The sequence below is a fragment of the Parasteatoda tepidariorum genome, chromosome 6 (genome assembly GCF_043381705.1).
Source record: "Parasteatoda tepidariorum isolate YZ-2023 chromosome 6, CAS_Ptep_4.0, whole genome shotgun sequence".
Taxonomy (NCBI): domain Eukaryota; kingdom Metazoa; phylum Arthropoda; class Arachnida; order Araneae; family Theridiidae; genus Parasteatoda; species Parasteatoda tepidariorum.
Genome location: NC_092209.1, coordinates 46,598,641 through 46,619,712, shown reverse-complemented (window position 1 = coordinate 46,619,712; position 21,072 = coordinate 46,598,641). Strand labels below are relative to the sequence as shown.

Genomic DNA, 21,072 nt, shown 5'->3' with positions numbered 1-21,072 from the left:
ATAACACTACCAAATTTTTGAAAGCAATATTCGTTATTGAATTGAAGTATATGGAATATCAGCAGCATGGTCAAAGGTAAAATCGTCTACTTTATCACGATCTTGGAGAAAGATCATACCGCTTGATGAACAATCCTCTTCAGATATTCAAGAAGAGTATGATAATAGTATTCTTGAACAAGCAAAAGAAATCGAAGGTTTCGAAATTTTTGATGAAGAAAATTTAGAAGATTAGTTTCAAAGTGATGCATGGAGCCTGGCTTCCAGTATTTGACTGATGAAGACATCGTTATGTTGTTAAATCAAATAATGACGATAGTAACTGATGCAGAAGATGTAGTAAATGAGGAAAATACAATTTCTCATTCTGATGCTCTGTGGAAACTTTATTAGTTTATATGGGAGTATCTGATTAAGGTGACGTTAATGCGATTCGTAAAATATGTGACAATATATGGCGCATTATACATTTTTTTAGAAGAAAAATTCCTAGTTTGATTTTATACAGCATGCAAATGTCAGTAATTTTTATATTTTTTGTATTGATATTGATTTTTTCTTTAATAAAAGGAGTTTTCGGATTATCCGTGTTTTTCGATTGTCCGTGCGACCTGTCCCGGTGATTAACCCGGATAATCGGGAGTGCACTATATATATAAAAAGTGTGACGGACGTCATAGGTCATATGTGTGGGTACATTTAATCTTGAAGTACAAGTACCCAAATGCTTTCTAGACTGTGTCTTATAAAGTGAGGTATAGTAACTTCTTATGGGAAATTACAGCACTCTAACTTATTTCCTTTAACCTTCACCAACGCGCTTTTTTTTTAAAAGAATTCATAATATTAATATGAAGTACTTTTATGTTCTTGATGATTATATCATTTTAATACGATCAAATTATCTTATTACGATTTGATTATTTTATTACGATTAAATTATTTTATTACTATTAATATTTTATTTTATTAATATTACTATTCTTATCTATAAAATCTTTATTTGTCTGCTGCCTACTCTTTCAACAAGATAATGAACAATATTGATGCGAATCACTGTGGCGGAACATTGCACATATCGTAGTATAAACTATGTCTTAAGGTTAGATTAGCCACGAGTATGGATTATCTTCAGCGCCAATAATGAGAAATAATTGCTAATACAGAGGTGTAAGTTCAGAATACCATGACGGAAATACGGGAATCAAAAAGGTGTTAAACGTAACAAATCAACTAAATATGCATCTGTCCAGGTTAAGAAGGTCGAGTCGCGTGCCTGAAAAAAAAATGGCGTAAGTATTTTTTTACCAAAGGAGGATGATACGAAACCGAAAGAAACCATTTGAACAATGCGTAAAATGTGATCGCGATAATGCGATCAAATTTTATAATCATACTTTTGCTTAATACTAAAGTTGATTTGTGGAAATTAGAAAAATTAGAATGTTTTTTTTTCAATCCCTGGTCGGGAAATTTCCTTCTTGAACAAAATAATTGGTTTTATTGATTTTGTTACCTAAAGCCTTTGGACCATTCTGCTGATTTTTTCTCAAACGAGTGGCTCACACTGCATTTTGATCTCGCTGACCAGTGGGCTATGCACATGTGTGTATGTATATATGTTACCGGCAAAGTTTAAAATCCGGCATTCTATAGAACGCCTAGGAATTGTATATGATGGCTAAAACTGGCCGGGAATGTATGAAACGATTTATGTTTCACACATTTCCTTGGTATTCTATAGAATGCCAAATGAGAAACCGGCAAAGTATAAAATACATCTCCGATTCGTTTCGAATATCAAGCATTGGCAAGAAAAATAGCATTTGTCTTTCTATAGATTACCTAGGAATTATATACAATGCCTAGGCATTCTACAGAATGCCGTCGTTTCATACTTTGTCGGTAACATGTGTTACCGGCAATGCACATCGTTTACGTAATAACCTCCCCAGGACGTTTTTTTTTTCATACTTTGCCTAAATAGCATTTGTCATTCTATAGAATGCCTAGGTATTATGTACAATGCCTAGGGAAAGTATGGAATAGTTCTCATATTTCATACCTTGCCTAAAAGTATCTGACATTATATACAATGCCGGCGTTTCATACTTTGCCGGTGACATGCATATAAATAATAACCAAATGAAACATAACTGATCATATAAGCATAAGAAAATTGGGAGTTTTAATTTTAACTAATAACGTATATAATATTTGTACTAAAAATGACGATAAGTGCTCTTTCCTCACTGGTTGGTTCCGAAATAAAAATTTGTGCGCAGTCCAATGCTACAACATGTTGGTATGAGGAGCTAATTGTGTACAAGTGAAACGAAATTCTGAAAATACCAATCTAAAGTGAAAATTGAGTAATTCCTTTCCAAAATTTGTAAAGCTTTGGGGAGATGAACCCCTCCCTTCTTTAATTAACCTTTTTCTGACTACATCTTGTTCTTGGTACTTTTTGGAGATATTAACGTCTATAAATAAAATATACGTATTTTTTCATAAGGATCTCTGGTTTAGGTTTTGTGTTATTAAATACTATATCATTGCTACTCGAATAGAGTTTTTCTGCTGCTACGATCAAAGTATGTCATTTAAAGTAATTATACAAAATCTAAAGAATGTGAAAGTCCATAGTTTTTTTTTTTTAATAAAAAGTTCTTACTTGATGATAAGTCGAACTATGCGCAGACCCCATCTGTCTAGCAAGAATCCCCACATAAATGACGTGGATCCCATGCAGAAACTGCCGATAGTGTACGCCAGATTCAGAATACTATCTTGTCTATCACATGTCCCATAATTACGTGTCTGGAAAAAGAAATTTTTTTTATATTTAATTTATGCAATCATTTAAAATTAAATTATTCACATTTGAAAAGATGTAAAATGTAAAGTAAAATTTAATACAGAATTTCGACGGATTTTCTGGTCGACTTTCCATAGTGAGACTTGATTATTTTTCTTTTCAAAATTATCTTAAGTAATATTAAAAATCGTACAGTTTTTCAGTCTCCGTTCGGAGCACTGCAAATTATTCGTAGAATAGACACTCTGTTATTCTGTTCTTGAAATAAGCTGATAAAGGGAATGATAAGTTTAGGATACCCCTGAAATGTTTTATGCAAATTATACACTACTGAATAAAATGACACTAATACCGAAACAACGAAAGGAGAAGTAATACTGAGCCTTAAAAGTGCTTTACAGAACGAAGGCATTGGATTTACACACATTTGTCCCTATATAAACAGTTTTATTTTCACTAATTTTAAAAACATACTCGGCAATAAATTTTAAGAAAAATCAATCAAACATAGTTACAAATTTAACAAAAAATAGCAGTTGGTGCTTCTTTCACTGGAAGCAACATGTGTACTGTTATTTATTTATTTAAAAAAAAACTTGATTTTAAATAATTAAAAATAAATTCTCGCTGATGATAGTAGTTGCAAGTGGCGGATATGGAAGGAATTTTAACAAGAAAATAAGAAGGATAAGAAATAGAAGAATCAAGAACATGGACATTTTTTCATCAATAACAAAATTCTTATATTAAACCAAAGTTAAGCTTCATGATTGATTGAATGTGGGGTTTAATGGTATAAAGTCCAAAGGAGGACATGCTGCGCCAAACGAACGATTAAAGTTAAGCTTCAAATAAAGAGTATGTTTGCAAACCTCGGATAGGGTACAAATTAGCCGCTAGATCTGTTCCTAGAGTAAAATATACTCCATTTAAGTTTCATTTCATTTACGTTTAAACTAACAAAAGCTTTCCAGCTAATGTGCAATTCTGGTGTCATTGTTAGACTGTCCGCCTTCTACCAGAGAGGTTCAGAACTTCAATCACAGCTGGGTTGTTGAATTTTATAACTAACTTAGTTTTTTTATTAAAGAATTCATTATTAATATAACTATTTAATGCTTTGTTAAATTTATAAATTATTATCAAATTAAACCGATCAGGCCGAAAATCAGCCATCTCCACTTTTATTTCAAAATTTAGATTCTTGCATTAAGATTAGCTGACGGAGATATATATATATATATAGGATGTAAAAAAATGCATGTTCTACTACTTGGTATAGTATATTTCATGCAGTAAAATCTCACTTTAGTTCGAAAACATGCCATATCCTGGAGATGACCTCATGGAGATGGAATAAACTTTGAAATATACCGCTAGATGGCTACCGTTGTAGCTAATGAAATTGTTCCCTGAACCAAACAATTAATTATTTAGTTTAGGCTTATTTTGTTGATGCTTTTTATAACGTAATGAATGAATTAGGAGGTAGTGTTTTCGATGGTATCTAATTGAATTAAATTCTGATTAATAATTAAATTTTTTACGTTTGCATAACGTTTTAGAAAGAAAAAAAATTCACCAATTTTGACTTATCTTCACTTCGTTTATTATGTTACATTAGAACAACTCTAAACTCCCCACGTGAAGATGGTTGCACATCGAGTTTCACTAACACTCTATACTCCGCTTTGAGGAGAACTCCTCCAGGCTGAAAGTCTGGGGCTGTCTGCTGCTATGGTAACAAGCGAGAATACATTTCTAATGGGGTTGAAATGGAGGAAAGAAGGTGTCAATTGGTTATTCACGACGACCTAAGCTAAGATTAAGACAAAACTATTCACCCCACACCCCTATTCGAAGTGACCTTTCCTCGTAATCATAGTACCCGCCACGACGCGAGACGGGTGTTTGTAGGAGTTCTCGTGAAAGCCGCACTATACCTAACCAACCATTCATCCAGTTATTTATGTGGTTTTTACATTATATTTACAATTTATGCACAGATATTTTTCATGGAATAAGATTCTTTGGCTTACTGCATTGATCAAGTTCCTATTTTTATATTTAATGTACATTTAAAGTCTGTCTTTTTCTTCTTTTTTTGAGAAATGAAGATTAACTGATCTTAGTGTTGCTCGGGTATAACTTCTCGGATATAACTATCTCTAACTTCATGTAGATTCATTTTTATTCGAAGCCCTTGTCACATCTTCCTGCATCCTGGGAGTGACAGGGAAAATTTGGTTTTTCTTTAATTCGCATTGTGCTAAAATTGATGAGTGAGAATTGATGAATTGAATTCTCCCCAATGATGCGAGACTTCATTTAAGTCTCGCATCATTGGGAAGACCACTCAAGAACTGCAATTAACGATTTCAGAGAAATTCGAAGCTTGTAAGCTTATCTTTCGTAGTACGAAATTCGGTCTTTGCTCAACAAATTCCTGTCAACCAATAATATCTGCAGAACATTTTGAAGGCAATCTTCTCGAGGCACTGCATCCATCTTAACGCGATGAGTTCTAGGTTGTTCTTATCTAGCCTGATGAGCGAAGAAATACATGGTGAAAATTAAGAAAATGTTTTTTTCTTCTAAAATGATGTGTGAACGTAAGAAATAAAATTACTGGTCAGAACTTAATTTATTGAATTTAATTTAGGTTAGGTTATTCAAACTAACACAGAAGCATAAGAAATTAAAACGTGTTTATTTCTAAAGTTTTAGCAAACTTAAAAAAAAGTTGAAAAAGACGAAATTTTAAAAAATTTTCCTTAATTTTAAATAAGATGCACGAACGGAAGATATTAAACAATTCTAAAATTTTTATGCCTTTTTTATTCTTATTTCAATAGGAAACTTTGTCACATTAAAGTAGTCAGAAATTAAAAAATTCATTTATTCGACCCACTTCATTAGTAAGGGATTAGAGCATTAGTAAGGGTAAAAGCAACTATTTTATATTACTGTTCAAATGCAAAAGAAGGAAAAAAAAGTTAAAAAGCAGTTTTCTTGTACCACGTTTCAAGAGTTTACTCAAAATTTTAAAAAAAAATTTGTCGTGGTGAATTATGTAACTCCAAATTTTTCTAATCATTTTAATAAATTTTATTAATTTTTTTATAATAATCTTTACTAATTCTTTTATTTATTTTTTTAAACTGGTGTTGACTATAAAATCGCACCCTTCTGTTTCTATCAAAGACTAATAAGAATGTATAAGAGCTGTTCTCAGTATTTACATTTAAGTGCCATGCAATATATTTAGCCCACCAATAAATTTCCTCACAGAACTTGACAAAATGGTTTAACTATATTCAGATTCAAAAAGTTATATTGAAACCTTACAGATCAGAGATTTAAATTTTTCACTTTATTTAAAGTTATAGATCTGTATGAAATTTATTCGGAGAGAAAAAATTACTGATATATTCTAGACCAGGCTGTTATTCTGAGTTGAAAATCACACTGATATAGTGGTAAAACCTATCCGCAATATAATCCTATGAATACCGCCTTAATAAATAATAAAATATAACTATAATCCTCCATAATTTTCTCTCTATAATCGGCTATAATCCTCACTGTAATCTGCTATAATCCTCTTCATAATAATAGGACACAATAGCTACTGACTAAAATCTTTATTCAATCTGGCAAAATAATTGGGATAATGAAATAAATAAATTGTGCAACATTAAGCCTTTTAAATAACTAAACATCTGTCATGATAGCTTAAAGAGCTTCTAAATTGTTTGTCCACTGGTCCCATGTGCACAACAAACATTTTTTGTTAAACAAGCCTTTCCCTGAATGCTTCAATTATAAGAAACTGCAAATTATATTTTATCTAACAGCAGCAAATTTAAGATCCTGAGATAACGTCATTTCGGTTAGTTTGAATTCGCCTTCGCTTTTACTAATTGGAAATAAACCTCACTATAATTTATACCTATTCAAGGATACAGAGGCTAGATTGGCGTGAAAAGACCTAGCTTGTAACCTAATATTTTGTAAGCCAAGTTATATGAGTGGTATGGCTCCTTAATAAAAATGGCTCTTTAGCCAATTACTTCTAATAACTTACTAACTGTCATTTGGCAGTTTACAGATCCATGTTTTCGGCGTGGTAAGTAATTGCATATTCAATTCGCATACTCTTAACGCTAGATTGCCCAAGAAAGTCATTTTGGCTGCTTTTAATTTCAATTAGAAAAACAATGATGTATATAATCACACAACTTCTTAGAATTTTGTGACTTTTTGTACATCATATAATTTTTTTATTGTTAATATTTACTAATAACTTGTTATTTAACTGCAAATAATAAAAAAAAATATTAAAAATTAATTTTAAACTAATTTTTTTACACATTAGTTATTCTTTCACAATTCAGTCAAAATGACTGGATTTTGGCAATATTGGTATATACTAAGTTTCAGTCTTTTTATTGTTAAAGAAACTTTTTTCATGCAATGATCACAAATGCTCTTAAAAAAACTAACATTCCTTAATAATTTCAAAATAAACTTTCAAGATCATAGACTATCAGTACATCAACTAACTATTTGAATCTTTTTTTTCCTGTCAGATTATTAACAAAAAATTGACCCTGAAGACTTGAAAAATAGTGTATTTCCTGTAATAGTTGCTCTTTAGTAAATTACATATTTCAAACAACAATAAAAACCTGATTAAGTTTCAATTATTCTTTTACTCCGGAAAAAAATTAATTGATTCTGAAGAAGTACCGCATCGTCAGCCAACCGCTTGTAACCTTCAATAGATTGTTTGGTCTGAGTTTTGTAGAAAATTTCGGGTATCGAAAAAATTCTTTTAAATTCAGCTTTTTTCGCTAATTTTTAGACTTCTTTCACCTTGGCCTAGTTTGCATGTGTCCGAACAATAAAAACATAGTTTTTCATGAGAATCCGACATCTGCATGATCAATGAAGATTCTTTATTTCGACAAACATTATAGAAACAAATCATTTTATTATTAGAATCACCTGTCACGTTGTCAACTGATCTGTGAAGTTTCTATTCTTTAAATGAAGCGTGAACTTCAAAAGGAGTTTTTACATCTACTATAATTTTTTTTTACAAATCATTTATTTTCGCTAAATGATTTCGTTGAATTAAATAAAAATCTCATCCAAACAATGTGATCCTTGTAAATGTGTATCAAATCGTAACGGTTGATGACCTTGTTTTTCAAAGTTACTATTTTTTTTTACTTAATTAATTTTTTATGACTTTTTGCAGTAAAATCAGCCAAATTTTGTGATTTTTTTAATCATCAACATTTTCTTTCCCTTCCAATTTTTTGAAATTATTGACTAGGTATAATACTTAATATATATGTTACCGGCAAAGTATGAAACGCCGGCATTGTATAGAATGCCGGATGTTTTTAGGCAAAGTATGAAATGTGAGAAGTATTACATACTTTTCCTAGGCATTGTATAAAATGCCTAGGTATTCTATGGAATGCCAAATGCTATTTAGGCAAAGGATGAAATAAACGTCCTGATGAGGTTATTATGTAAATGATGTGCATGTTACTGTGAATGACCGAAATCGGTGGTTGTTGATTTTCACCGGTGAATGTTGACAATCACATAGTCGCTTTGGTGAATGTGCGAAATATTTATTACATCCGATTTGATATTAATCTATTGCCCGGTATATATTTGCCCGATACTCTAAACACTGATGTTTCTTCTAATCTATCGTCAGTAAGTATCAAAATATCGAATAAATGTAATCTATCTCCAGTAAGTATTAAAATATCGAATAAATGTAATTATATCCACGAATAAATTGATATAAAATCGGATGACGGCTTGAATTTGTCATTTTTGAATGACATTTTGACGAATCGGAGATGTATTTTATACTTTGCCGGTTTCTCATTTGGCATTCTATAGAATGACTAGGCAATGTGTGAATTAAAAATCATTTCATATTTTGCCGGCTAATTTTAGGCATTCTATACAATGCCGGATTTCATACTGTGCCGGTAACAAACACAACAAGGGTTTAGATAAGGCTTTTGTAGATTTCTATTTCTTGATGTTAAAATCGAAACAAAAGTTTCAAATATTCCAACTTTCTAATAGAAATTTTCTAAAAATAGCTGGTCGACTTTTCCCACTTACCAACTATCGCACCAAAATAACTTATTAATCAAAAATTTTTTTGAAATCTTAAAATATAAAATCAAAAGTTTGAAAATGATTTTGAAACGACAACATTTTTTGAATCTGAAAATGAATATTTATCTTAAGATATAACTCACAAGGAAAAAATTCTACATATCAAGACGATTTTATCAGGAATTATAAAAAATGAAAAATTTAAACAGAAAATAATTTCTAAAGAGGTATATTTCTCTAATCGACAGAGAAAAAAAAATTTAGATAGGATTATATCGGGAAAAACATTCCTGAATTGAAAGTAGAAAGCAATTTCGAAAAGATGTCACTAGCGAGGTTGCTTTCCAAGAGGAAACATTTGTATGACATAAAAGCATAATGTATAAGAAAAAAAAATAGTGCGTGGAGTCCCTCCGCGCGGAAGAAGTTAAACTTCGTAACCTGCGACGTTAATTGTAGAAGAATCAGCAGTCGTAGAAGGATCACTAGTTCTATTCAACAACTCTTTTTCCTGCTACGCTCGCTTCCGTGCTTCGTAATAACAGTAATATTGTGCATTTTTCCCTCGTGGACCTCTTGAACCAGTGTAAGAGCTTGAGGTTGCCTCCTCGTCTCGCCATGGAAAATGTATTTGTATTAATAATGTATGTGAATGCGTCATAATGTAATTTCAAAAGAGAAAACCTAACAATCAATTGATATTCACAAGAGACGTACCTTGACATAACCTTAAATCCGTCGCATTGTCCGTGGGATTGTTTTCACTCATTTTTTACAATTGTTATCCACTAAATTTGAAAATAAAAAATACTACCCTATTAAATTATATGTGTATCAAAACAAACTAAAAAAATATTTATAGAAAAACAATTCGCGATCGCAACGAACTATAGGGGGCGTTGTTGTATGAGACGCATACCTGCGATTTCTATATGAACCGTCATTCAGTTACTCTGGAGACGTCTTTAATGTAGCGTGTAGCATTGTAACGTTCCTTCTTTAATGTGGCTTATTAAATTTAAAAAAGAAAAATGTTTGATATCCTTTCTTATACAACCGAAAACAAGATGGTATCTCTTTTTTTTTTAAAGAAGGAACATCCAAAAAACATCTGAAAAATATTTGTAAATAAACAGAAAAAAATATGTATCTTCTTATTAGAGTTAAAACCTAATGCCTGAGAAATAGTTTTACTAAATTTAATGATATAACCTGAAAGGCCTATTTAAACTTTACATTCCATAGTTTTAAGAATCATATTACTTCAAACATTAAAATAAGCAAAAAGTATACATAAGCTTCATAATTTTATGTAATTTAATTTTGTAAATAAAGTTTTTTGACAAGTAATTTTATCAAAAAATTTTAAGTTTTAATAAAAATCATTATTTAGAAACTGAAAAACGTAAAGTAAAGAATGCTTACGATACAAAAAAAAAAAAAAACAATTCTAAAAATTCCTTATATTAAAATAAACAACTTTCATGTTTTTTCTTTTTTGATTCATAATCGGACGTAGAAAACCATTCTATAGAAAACTATCATCAAGAAAAAAACTACTTAAAAGTAAAATTTTTTATTTTATAAAAATTAACACTTACCTGCTTTATAAATCAGAAGAATTCCAAAATGATTTGTTCTTCGATTTTTGTTACCATTTTTTAGTGCTACGAAAATGCGTCTTTGGGATTTGCCAAAAATAGAACAAGATGCAATTTTATTTTTTCTGGAGCGAAATATTTTGCCCATTGTCCACCGAAATCCGATAAACTACTTTGATTTTAAATAAAGTGTTTCGTTTTATGATTTGTCACAAAAATTTTAGGTGTAGATTGGCGGCACTTAAAAACAGCCAAATCTGTAGCTGCTGTGGCGTTAATACATAAGTACCGAATTTTTATTCATACTTTTCTGAATCATATTACTTGAAACATTAGAATATGCAAGAAGTATACATAAACACATAATGTTATACCATTTATGTTTTCAAAAAAAGTATTTTGACAACAATTTTTATCAAAAAATTATAAACTATAAAACGGAAAATAAAGAATTCTTAGGATAAAAAACGATTTTAAGAATTCTTTACATTGAAATAAAAACTTTCATATAGTTTCTTTTCTTATTATTCTTATAGTTCTTAATCAGACGTAAGAAACCATTCTGTAGAGAACTATCATCAAATAAGAAAAAAAAGTTTTACAAGCTAATTTTTTATTATAAAAATCATAACACTTACCTTCTTTATAAATCCGTAGAGTTCCAAATGAAATGTTCTTCGTTTGAAAGTTTTATTTTCAAATAATATGTGCATAGATTATCCCTTTATTACTTTTAGATAACATACCACACATCAAAATTTTATAATTGTAAGATCTCGATATGAATTTGAATATGTAGCTTAAAAACAGAACAGCTGAATTCTAGTTGAAATTATCTATTCTTTCAAAACTAAGAAATACTTACCAAGAAAACGATAAAAAATTTATTAATCATCAGCACAAATGACACTATTTCAAGTAATTTGGTTGATTCTTTATTGTTGTTTTCCGAATTATATAGATACAGAAATATATACTGTTCTATAACAAAGAAGAATTCTATAACTATTGCAGTTCTTGACGTTCTGAATTCACATTTCTTTATTGGAATGACGAAAGCAATGTTGACTTCATTTTAATTTGTAATGAATTGAAGACAGAAAAAATTATTTTACCGTAATATACACATCTGTAACAGCAAGTGATCATGAAATTGTAAGTTATGTTGTTGGTAATAGAAAGGTAAAAATTATTGAGAAATTGTTCTTCAAATGCTTGGCGTGTTCTGCTTCAATGTTTGGCATGTTCTGGTTAGTTTTTTCAAGTTCTTCAGCTGTTCCTTAGGGAAATTTTGATTTTTATTTGCTGCTAAGAAAATGGCGTCCGTCATGGCCGATGATTTTGATGGAACTAAATGAAAACGTGATAAATTAATGTCTGATATTTACAGGCTCCCGATAGAGGGCGTAGTCGAGCGTTGCGATCGCGAATACTTTTATGACTTTTATTATTATGCTAGTGAGAACCAAAACAATATGGAAATGAATGAGGGAAAACTGGATCGTACCACGTGATTTTCCGGCCAATAAAAATGCAGCGTTAAACGTTTAACGCAACCTTGTTGGAAGTCGCATAAGAAGTATAACTTCAAAATCAAAGATATCAAGATTTCTTTTAGTTAGTAACAGTGTATTTTAATTGAATAACTATTCATAAATCGAGTAAATATATTAATTAAAGGTAAAGAAGTTTAATGGTACACAAGAGCTGAAAGCTACCCTGTTTCAAACTCCAACATTATATTCTCAGGATAAATGGAATGAAACAGAATAAAAATCTTGGAAGAAAAGAAAAGATAAAAGAAACAATAAGTAAAAACAGGAAAGACATCTAAAATGCCACGTGGTCCTGAAACTCAAATTGTGCCATCAGTAAATACAGCTAATCAACAACCATTGTTTTAAAATTTTACATAAGATAAGAGAAAGTTTAACTTTTAACAACCATTTCGTTTTCTCTACGTTGCTTACTAAAGGAATAATTTTGTTATCAGCATTCAGCTAAAAATAAAATTCTAGAAACAATTTTATATTTCCTGAGGTCAGCTATTCTGCCACCAATAAGAAAGGAAATTGTTTTTTATATCTATTGTCCTTGAATTTTCAATACATTAGTGTACACTGACCAATTTTGAGAAATAGTTCTAAAAATGTAGAAGTTCAAAGAGATAATTTTTTTTTCAAATATGAACAGGGCGTAAGCTATTCTTAGGTTTTTAACTTGATCAATTCCAACTCATGTATCAGTGCTCGGATGTTATTGTAGAATCCTTTTTAATTTTCAAGTAGATTTCACAACGTTGAGAATGGAAGTTTTATATTTTTAATAATTTATTTTCACTTTACACACACAAACCAAAAGCGTTCTTCATTACTCATGATTATCAATTTCGCTTACGTAAAATTCGTGTTCAAAAATGAGAAAAAAATATTCCAATTAAGTAAAATGGTCTTAAAGAGACTTCAGAGAGATATAATAGGGATTGTGAAGATTTACCGTTTTGAAGGATTGCCCGTAAAGTTTTACTGCCGTTTAATAAATACACCGGTAAGGATAATTTCTTTTTCAGTATCTTGTGTAATTCACTATTTTTACACATTTTTTGTCACTTTGTATAGTTTCATGTATTTTCGAGATTCTTAGACTTTTTCGAATAAAACAAAGAAAATTTTCGGATGAAACAAAATGCATTTCTTGATATTTTACAGCTGATTTCACATCCACCAATGCAATTAAATGCACAGCGATATTGATACACAAAATGTTGAAAAATCACGTTACGTTGGAAATTATAGAATAAGTAGGCGAGCAATCAGTTAAATTGACAAGCCCGAAGCTATGTTATCAACGGTAAGCTTCTTTCTTGTGAAGAAATATTTAAAAACTACTTTTCAAATTTTATACAATGATTGGAAAAAAGACTAATTCTGTAAAATTTATAATTGACTGAAAAAAATGGTTCATTTGAGTTGTTAAAATTATCCTTCAGTTCCCTAATAATGACTCAAACTGTACTTAGACCTTTTGAATAAATTTGCAACGATAGTACTAAAAGAAAACAAAAAAAATTTTAAATCTAAATTATTAAAACTTCTATGAAAAAAAAAACGCGCTTAAGAGCAGCAGAAATTTCACAAAAAGGATAAATGTAGCAATAAAGGAAACGAAGGAAATAAAAATATGACCACCGAAGCCTACGTCTTCAGGGGGTACCGGCCCCGGTATGGAGGTGTTACTTTAGGCATTTGCCTCCCCCTCAATAGAAAAGGTTTTGTTTTATGGCTACCGGGGCCGGTACCCCCTGAAGACGTGGGCTTCGGTGGTCATATTTTTATTTCCTTCGTTTCTTTTATTGCTACATTTGCAACGATGGTTGAGCCTTAAAATATTCATTAGTCATGGTAGAAAAAGTTCAAGAAAATATTTAAATATTGAAAAATTTACAATTTTGACGCTGTTTATGAAATTCAAAATTTAAAAATTAAAATTTTTTAGGGATAAGAAGATTAACCTAGTGGAGACGGTTTAAACAGCATAAAACTAAGAATGAAAGCTCTCATGAGGACGACATTAGTACAACATGTGTACCAGAGATATAAACTTCCCAGAGAACGGGATTGTTGCTTCATGTACCAAATATAAAAAGTTCTCTATGGACCGGATTTGTACCAGAGATATGCACTTCTTTGAGAAAGCGATTGGTACAACATGTAAACCAAAAGTAAAAGCGATTGTAAAGAGAAAACATACCAAAGAGGAATTGAATGTAATGAACAAAAAAAAATTATAAAATGTGCAGTTGCTTGAAATTAAAAATAGATTAATATCTTGTTTTCCTTAGAAAGAAAAATTTAATTTTGATTACCTTTTTTCTTTATTTTTATGAACAATCTTTTTTTAATTGGTTGATTTTAATACTTAAGTTACGCTATGGGGGGGGGGGGGAAAACTATCAAATTTCCCGTTATAAAAATATTCTCAATTGCTTCGTTTCATTAAATTTAATTCGACATGCTGCAATGAAAAGTTTAAAAAATTGTATTATATGAAAATCAAAACTTAACCTTTCAATTAAGTTAGGGAGAATGTAATTAAATATATGCTACATAAAATGCATATTACAGTTATAGAATTGAAATAATTTCTGAAAGCGCATGCCAGAGAAATTATTCAAATTTCTAATTGGTCTAACCATCACGTAGAAAGAAGTAGTAATACTTTTAATGGCCTTCGAAAGTTGGATTTAAAGCTTGGGGTAAAGGAAGAAATGGTATATTTAACTTAATAGACCAGATAAAAATTAAGTATTTTGGAAAAGAACAAACAGATAAACTTCAATGATACAGTTAACAACCGATGATGCAGATAATGGAATTGTGATTCAATTTATTACCGAGATCAAAGAAAGATTTAGATCACAAATATAATGGATAACATAATCAATTTATGCTGACACAATAAACCTGTAAGCAAATATCTTCATTGTTACGTTTCAAAATAAATTGCATGATTGTATGATTGCATGATTGTAGTAAATAAATTGCATGATTGTAGTAAATAAGGTATAATTACAGTTAACTAAGAGATACGCTTTACAAAATCTCTCCAATATGTTCTTCTTTCATTGCAATCTAAATTAAAAAAATTTTTTTTTTTAGGAAAAAAATTTATATACAGACAATCTTTCACTTTCAGTACTTGGAGACTGTATTTCTTGTTTGTTTAAATTTAGTTTATGATTATTTGTTATTAACTTATAATGAGTAAATTTCATGATTTTTAAACTCTTGTACCAAATAAAGTTCCGGAACTAAAAGAATAAAAAAACGAATATTGTTATTTTTCACAGATTTTTATCAGTATCATTGCTAATTGCGAAGCAAGTTTGCGTGCTCCTATGATTTAAGCGAAATAAATTATTAAAATGATTCGACTCAAAAATATAGTTCCATTTACGTTAATGAAAGAAATATTTCAAGCATATTTTAATTTGTATAAAAGCAGCATATTCTGATCAGATTAAAATTGGCCGTGATAGCCTGGTTGGCAGGGCTCTGGACTCACGTTTGTGAGAATGGGAGTTCGAATCCATCCAGCCTAAGACTCCCCGTGTAGTAAATGATGACTGGTGCTCGTTAAATCTGTGGGGTCACAAAGGCTTCCATATTCCCATAACGAATCAATACCTCTAGGGGTACTGAATTGGAGATTGATCATTTTCTAGTTCAGGTCAAGAATTACGATCTGTGGATGAATGAATGGATGTGTGAATGGGTTCGCCTATAAACGTTTATGACGTATGGGTGTGGCAGAATTCGAATTCCTGGCCATAGATGGCGCCACTGGAAAATAAGTACAATCGCACCCCCTCTGCCTTAATGGCTGACAACAGCAACAATAATAGATTCAAATTAATTGAGTTCAACCAGTGTCAAAATTGCTCAAATAATTTTATTAGAATCAAATTAATTATAATGAAGTTACATCTTTTATTTGAATTTAAATAAAAAATTATATTGCTGTAGTATAAGTCAAAGCAAAATCAAGGGGGATGGGATGCTGCTACTTTCTTTGGTAAGCATTGCAGGGGGAGTGAGGTTTGATTATTTTTGTTGAGGGGGAAAGTCTGAAATAGACAAAAATATTCTTCTGCAATTGAACGGCTCTATACATACAAGCAGATCATTATGAATAAAAATATTTTCAACAAAAAAAGTCTTACTTCTAATTTTGATGACACGACGAAATTCTTGTTTTCATCCAATTCAGAAATTGAATAGTCTCTACTATCATTCCAACTTGATGCGTTTCTTATCAATTGTTTATCTCCACACACACTTTCATAAATACCTTCTGATTTGAGCATATAATGGAGAGATGTCCACCCGAAAATATTTCCGGTGAAAATAAAAGTCTCAAAAAGCCCATACCATAGAACGAACTGCCGGGTGGCCGGCCTCATCACTGAAAAATGTCTTTAATTCTGAAATTACGTAGAAAACCTAGAATTGAAAAATATCAAATTAGAAAAAACCATTCAGTAAAGTTGTTAAATACAGGGTGATTAAAATTAAAGTTTCAAAAGAAACTATAAAAAATTTAAGCTGATTTTTTCTTTTCGATATATGACCTTGAAGGGGTGGATGGGTTTACGTAATTAACAGTATCACACCTGCACTGTCATGCACTCTGAACAGTGCAGTTGGCTTAATGTGTAACTTGCACCTTAGTCGTTGTTTTACGATTCATTTACCATTTGCGGTTCATGTACCACTTGCTAATAAGTGGAATAACTAAGATTATCCTTTGAAGTGCGGAATCAAGTGTTTTCCATGTTTTTTCTAGGTAATGTGAGAATTGAGGGCAAGCATATCGTAGAGTTTAAAGTTTATTTCACCTCATCCTATCAACTAATTGGTTGATTGTTTGATTGTATTTATAGACATGATTTTTTAAAAAAAGGACATGTTAATTTACCGAATTGTAATAAAAATTTAAACGGTTTGTTTCTTTGTATTCCATTTTAAAGTGATTAATAATTGATTCTATCCTTTCTTGTGTTGATTGTAGTAACTTGATTTTTTTGATAGTGAAAAATAAATGAATGACACTATCTTAATTTATAAATTAAGATATTGTTATTTATTTATTAACCGGTTATAAATAAACGTTATTTATTTATAAACCTGAAAATAGCCTGTTCATATTAAATATTTAAGCAAGTTGTTATGAAGTGGGTTTTACAATAAACTTTAAGTGAGGTTAAGTTTAAGTAAACTAACATGACATACCTCAACTTAAATATACCTAAGCTTTTTAGTTTTAATTCAATATATCTATTTGAACTTCAACTTATAAAAATACGAAACAAAAGAGAAGATAAATGAGAAAAAATATATACACATTTAATCACTCCAATGTTTGCTTGAAAAAAAAATGTATTAAACATTACGAAAGATAACTTAGTATACCTTTCAAAAGTACCAGTATGAAGTAGAAAAAGATGACCGTATTTCTTGAAATCATCTATCCTTGTGTTGTAATTTACGAAAAAAAATAAGTAAATAAATAAATTAAAGTGCGTTCAAGTAAATATTAAATAACTGCAGATTCATCAAAAAGACCTCTTTAGTTAGAAAGTGGATTCATTTGAAGTGTAATAAAAATAATTTTTGTACCTTAAAAGATACCAGATTTAGCAGGTTGCTATGGGGTGGATTTAAAGCAACCTCAAAGTTAACTTATGTATAAATAAAATACCATTGCATACCTCAAAAAATACATATACTTTGTGTGTAATATAGTTATATTTATACCTCATAAATAACCTCTTTCGATGGAATCAATCAAAGATTTAAATATGCCAATAATTAGTGCAGATGCTATTTTAAGTTACGAAATCAGACATAAAAACGCACTTTCTCTGAATAAATATATCTTTTTTTATGACAGATTCGAAATTCTGATACCCAAAATATGGGGGTAGCCGCAATCTGGGAAATATGGTCCCTATAGTTTGGTCATCAACTTATAAAAATACGAATGACAACGTCATGACAACGAACCTTTGAAAAATACGTCATGACAACGAACCTTTGAAAAATACGTCATGACAACGGTCCAAAATTTGGACCCCTTCATGTTAATTTTATTTTCTCCGTACTTCGCAATATCTCGAGAACTTTACAGAGGAATTAATAATTTTTTCGCACACAATTATAAAATTCCTTTATCCAAAGATAATTCTATAAAAAAATATAATTTTTTGTAAACATTTATAATTTTTTATTATTTTATTTTATAATGGTCGAAAAAATTTTGAATTCTAAGGAATACAATATTTTGCATCATTGTAAAGAATATAATTTTACGTGGCAAAATACAAAAATTTAGCGAAATCGTTCGAATAGTCTTAAGAAATCAAATTTTAAAAAATCTGTTTATTTTTTAATTTGCGCATTGTACATATTTCAATGCATTTTCATAACTTTAAGTTTGAAAGTTTTATCGTTTTGCGCGGCAAAACAAAATGTAACTTAAAAGCTGAACACTCAAAACAGCAACGGTGGCGCCGCTTAGTATTTTTTATTATGGAAAGAAATATCGAAGACATTTTTTTTTATTTAGATTTCTCCTCAAACGAGAACTGGTTAAAACTATATATTACTGTGTTTCACAATTAATTTAAATAAAATTATTTAACAAGATATTAAATAAAAAAAAAAAGTATTTGATAAAAACATAAGCATGAGGTTGAATTGAAAAAAAGAGTTAATGAAATATTGAAGACTACAAAAGAATAACGAGCCAATGACACTGTACTCACGATATTTTATATTATGTAATGATTATTAACGCTTTGGATTATTTAAGACATCATAAAACATGTTAGGTCACTTCCGCCTATCGAATTCACATCACAGGTTACTGTTTACTCGTTAATCTTTCAAGGTTTCAACGCCTCACAAAACAACAGCACACATAAAAATTACTGAAGAAAAAGTGGCAACGTTAAGTACAATAGAAAACATTTGAATATTTTGTGTTTGATAATTTGATGGAGAAGAGCATTTAAGTTACTTCATAAATTTAAAAAGAATTGAAATAAAAATAAAAATATTTTACTTTGCTATTTGATTCTTAAGGGATATTATTCTTTAACTAAAACCTTGTTCAAAACTGCTGAAATGTGATTGTAAAATTTTCCTGGACTTTTAATTTCAACACCCGAGCGAAAAATGAATGTAAAATTTTCTGCGTATTTAAGGGGAATATTAACACCTCTATTGAAATGAATTAAAAGTTTTCAGCTCATATTAAGCAGATTCTAACACCCGTATTAAAAATGAATTGAATATTTTCAATATATTAGGAGAATTTTAACACTCTTACGACCTAGTGTGCAATATATAGGACATTTAATTTTATTTTATTTTATTTTTGTTTGTATAATTTTGCAAAGCGATTGTCTACGTAAAAATATGATTTATTTTCATAGAAAAAGGTTTGACTAATCTGAGGAGAAATATTTAGAACTTTAAATCGTAATTCCACAAATTCATGCCCGCATGCCTGTGATACAGAATCCTTAAAATGTGATGATTCAGTCAATTCAGAATCATAAGAATATGAATGCGCAATATGCTGCGCGAAAGTGCTATATCTCTCTATCGGGGAGATTTAGTTCTTTCACGTAGCATCTACAAGAGAATTTTTCGAATTGAGAGATTTAGCGTACTCATTTACTCGTGTGCGCATGCTCTGTGTAGAGATTACTAACTAGCAGTCTCTGTTTTCTACAGAGAGCGTTCGAAAATACGTACTTGAACATGCAGGCGGAAGTGCAAAATCTGTCTAATGTTAGAAAATATTATTTTCGATAACTGTGGAAAAGGGTCTAAAATAGCTTCCATGAAGAAAAAAAATTATCTACGACTAGTTTTGAAATCTTCATATAAGTGTTTAGAATTTTTTTTTTAGCTAATCTGGTAAAGTTGTCAAACTTTTTTTTAGTTGCATACGGCAAAAAATGAGATAAGACTCTAGCAGCCTACAATTTAATATAAATACGTAGATGAAATTAAAGTATAAACTAAGTGCAAAATCAAAATTCTTTTTAAGGTCATATTCGTATATTCGTAATTACTACTTGAAACCGTTCATAAATTTATAATTTTTTTTTATTTTATATTATTTTGAATAATGTTTTTGACAGTTCAAAGTCGTAGTAGTACTTTATTCACATTGCATTACAGCTGCGCTATTGACTATAAGCAAAAGCCGGAGAAACATCAATGAGGATGATCCGAAGACATGCTATGACCATTTTAATCCTCTGCAGAGGAATGGCTTTCCCGGTTTGACGCTAGAACAAGGACCAATACACGCACCCTCTGTCTCTTAGCAGACTGATCAAAATGGTTACCCACCCTCTCAATATCCACTGCCAGTAATCTTTGACTACTAGGAAACATAGTCTCACGATCTGCCCACTGTGGGAAACAGTGCAAAGTAAAAGAATAAATTTTAAATTAGTGAGATGAAAACACTAAAAATGGCTTCAACAGTTTTCAGTTACTAAAAGTAGTTTCAACAAGATGACACCAGATGCCATACAACCAGAGAAGTAATCTAATGACTGCATAAACCAGTACCAAACCTAGTCATACAATTTTATTTTATATTTTATAACCGTCGTTTAACACAGCCGACCCAATTTTTGGGTTTACGACTACTAATGTTCAACTCCATAGCCTTGTAATTTTGAACCCAATCCAGAATACAAGGGAACTCCTGGATCAGGTATTGGGAGAAATTTTCCTTCGTGGAGGACTTTTTGATGGAACTAACCCGCATTTGCGTTACATGGAGAGGAAGACCACGAGAACCTCCCACGGTTAGCCTCACGGCAAGGGGACTCTAACCCATGATCCGTCTACCACTGAGGATATTTCACGTCAGCACTGTGGTCAGAGCAAGCCGGATGCGGAGTCC

General features: G+C 30.5%; 1 protein-coding gene across 2 annotated transcripts in view; it reads right to left on the bottom strand.

Moving 5' to 3' along the window:
- The window catches only part of LOC107440994 (equilibrative nucleobase transporter 1), a 103,837-nt gene that overhangs the window by 67,721 nt on the left and 15,044 nt on the right, over nucleotides 1-21,072 (bottom strand). For both annotated transcript variants that reach the window (XM_016054115.4, XM_016054114.3), the window contains exons 2-3: nucleotides 16,301-16,580; nucleotides 2,675-2,820 (exon numbers count right to left, since the gene is read on the bottom strand). In XM_016054115.4, coding sequence (XP_015909601.1) covers nucleotides 2,675-2,820; nucleotides 16,301-16,540 — 386 coding nt within the window. In that variant the 5' untranslated portion in view covers nucleotides 16,541-16,580. The remainder of the gene's footprint in view (nucleotides 1-2,674; nucleotides 2,821-16,300; nucleotides 16,581-21,072) is intronic.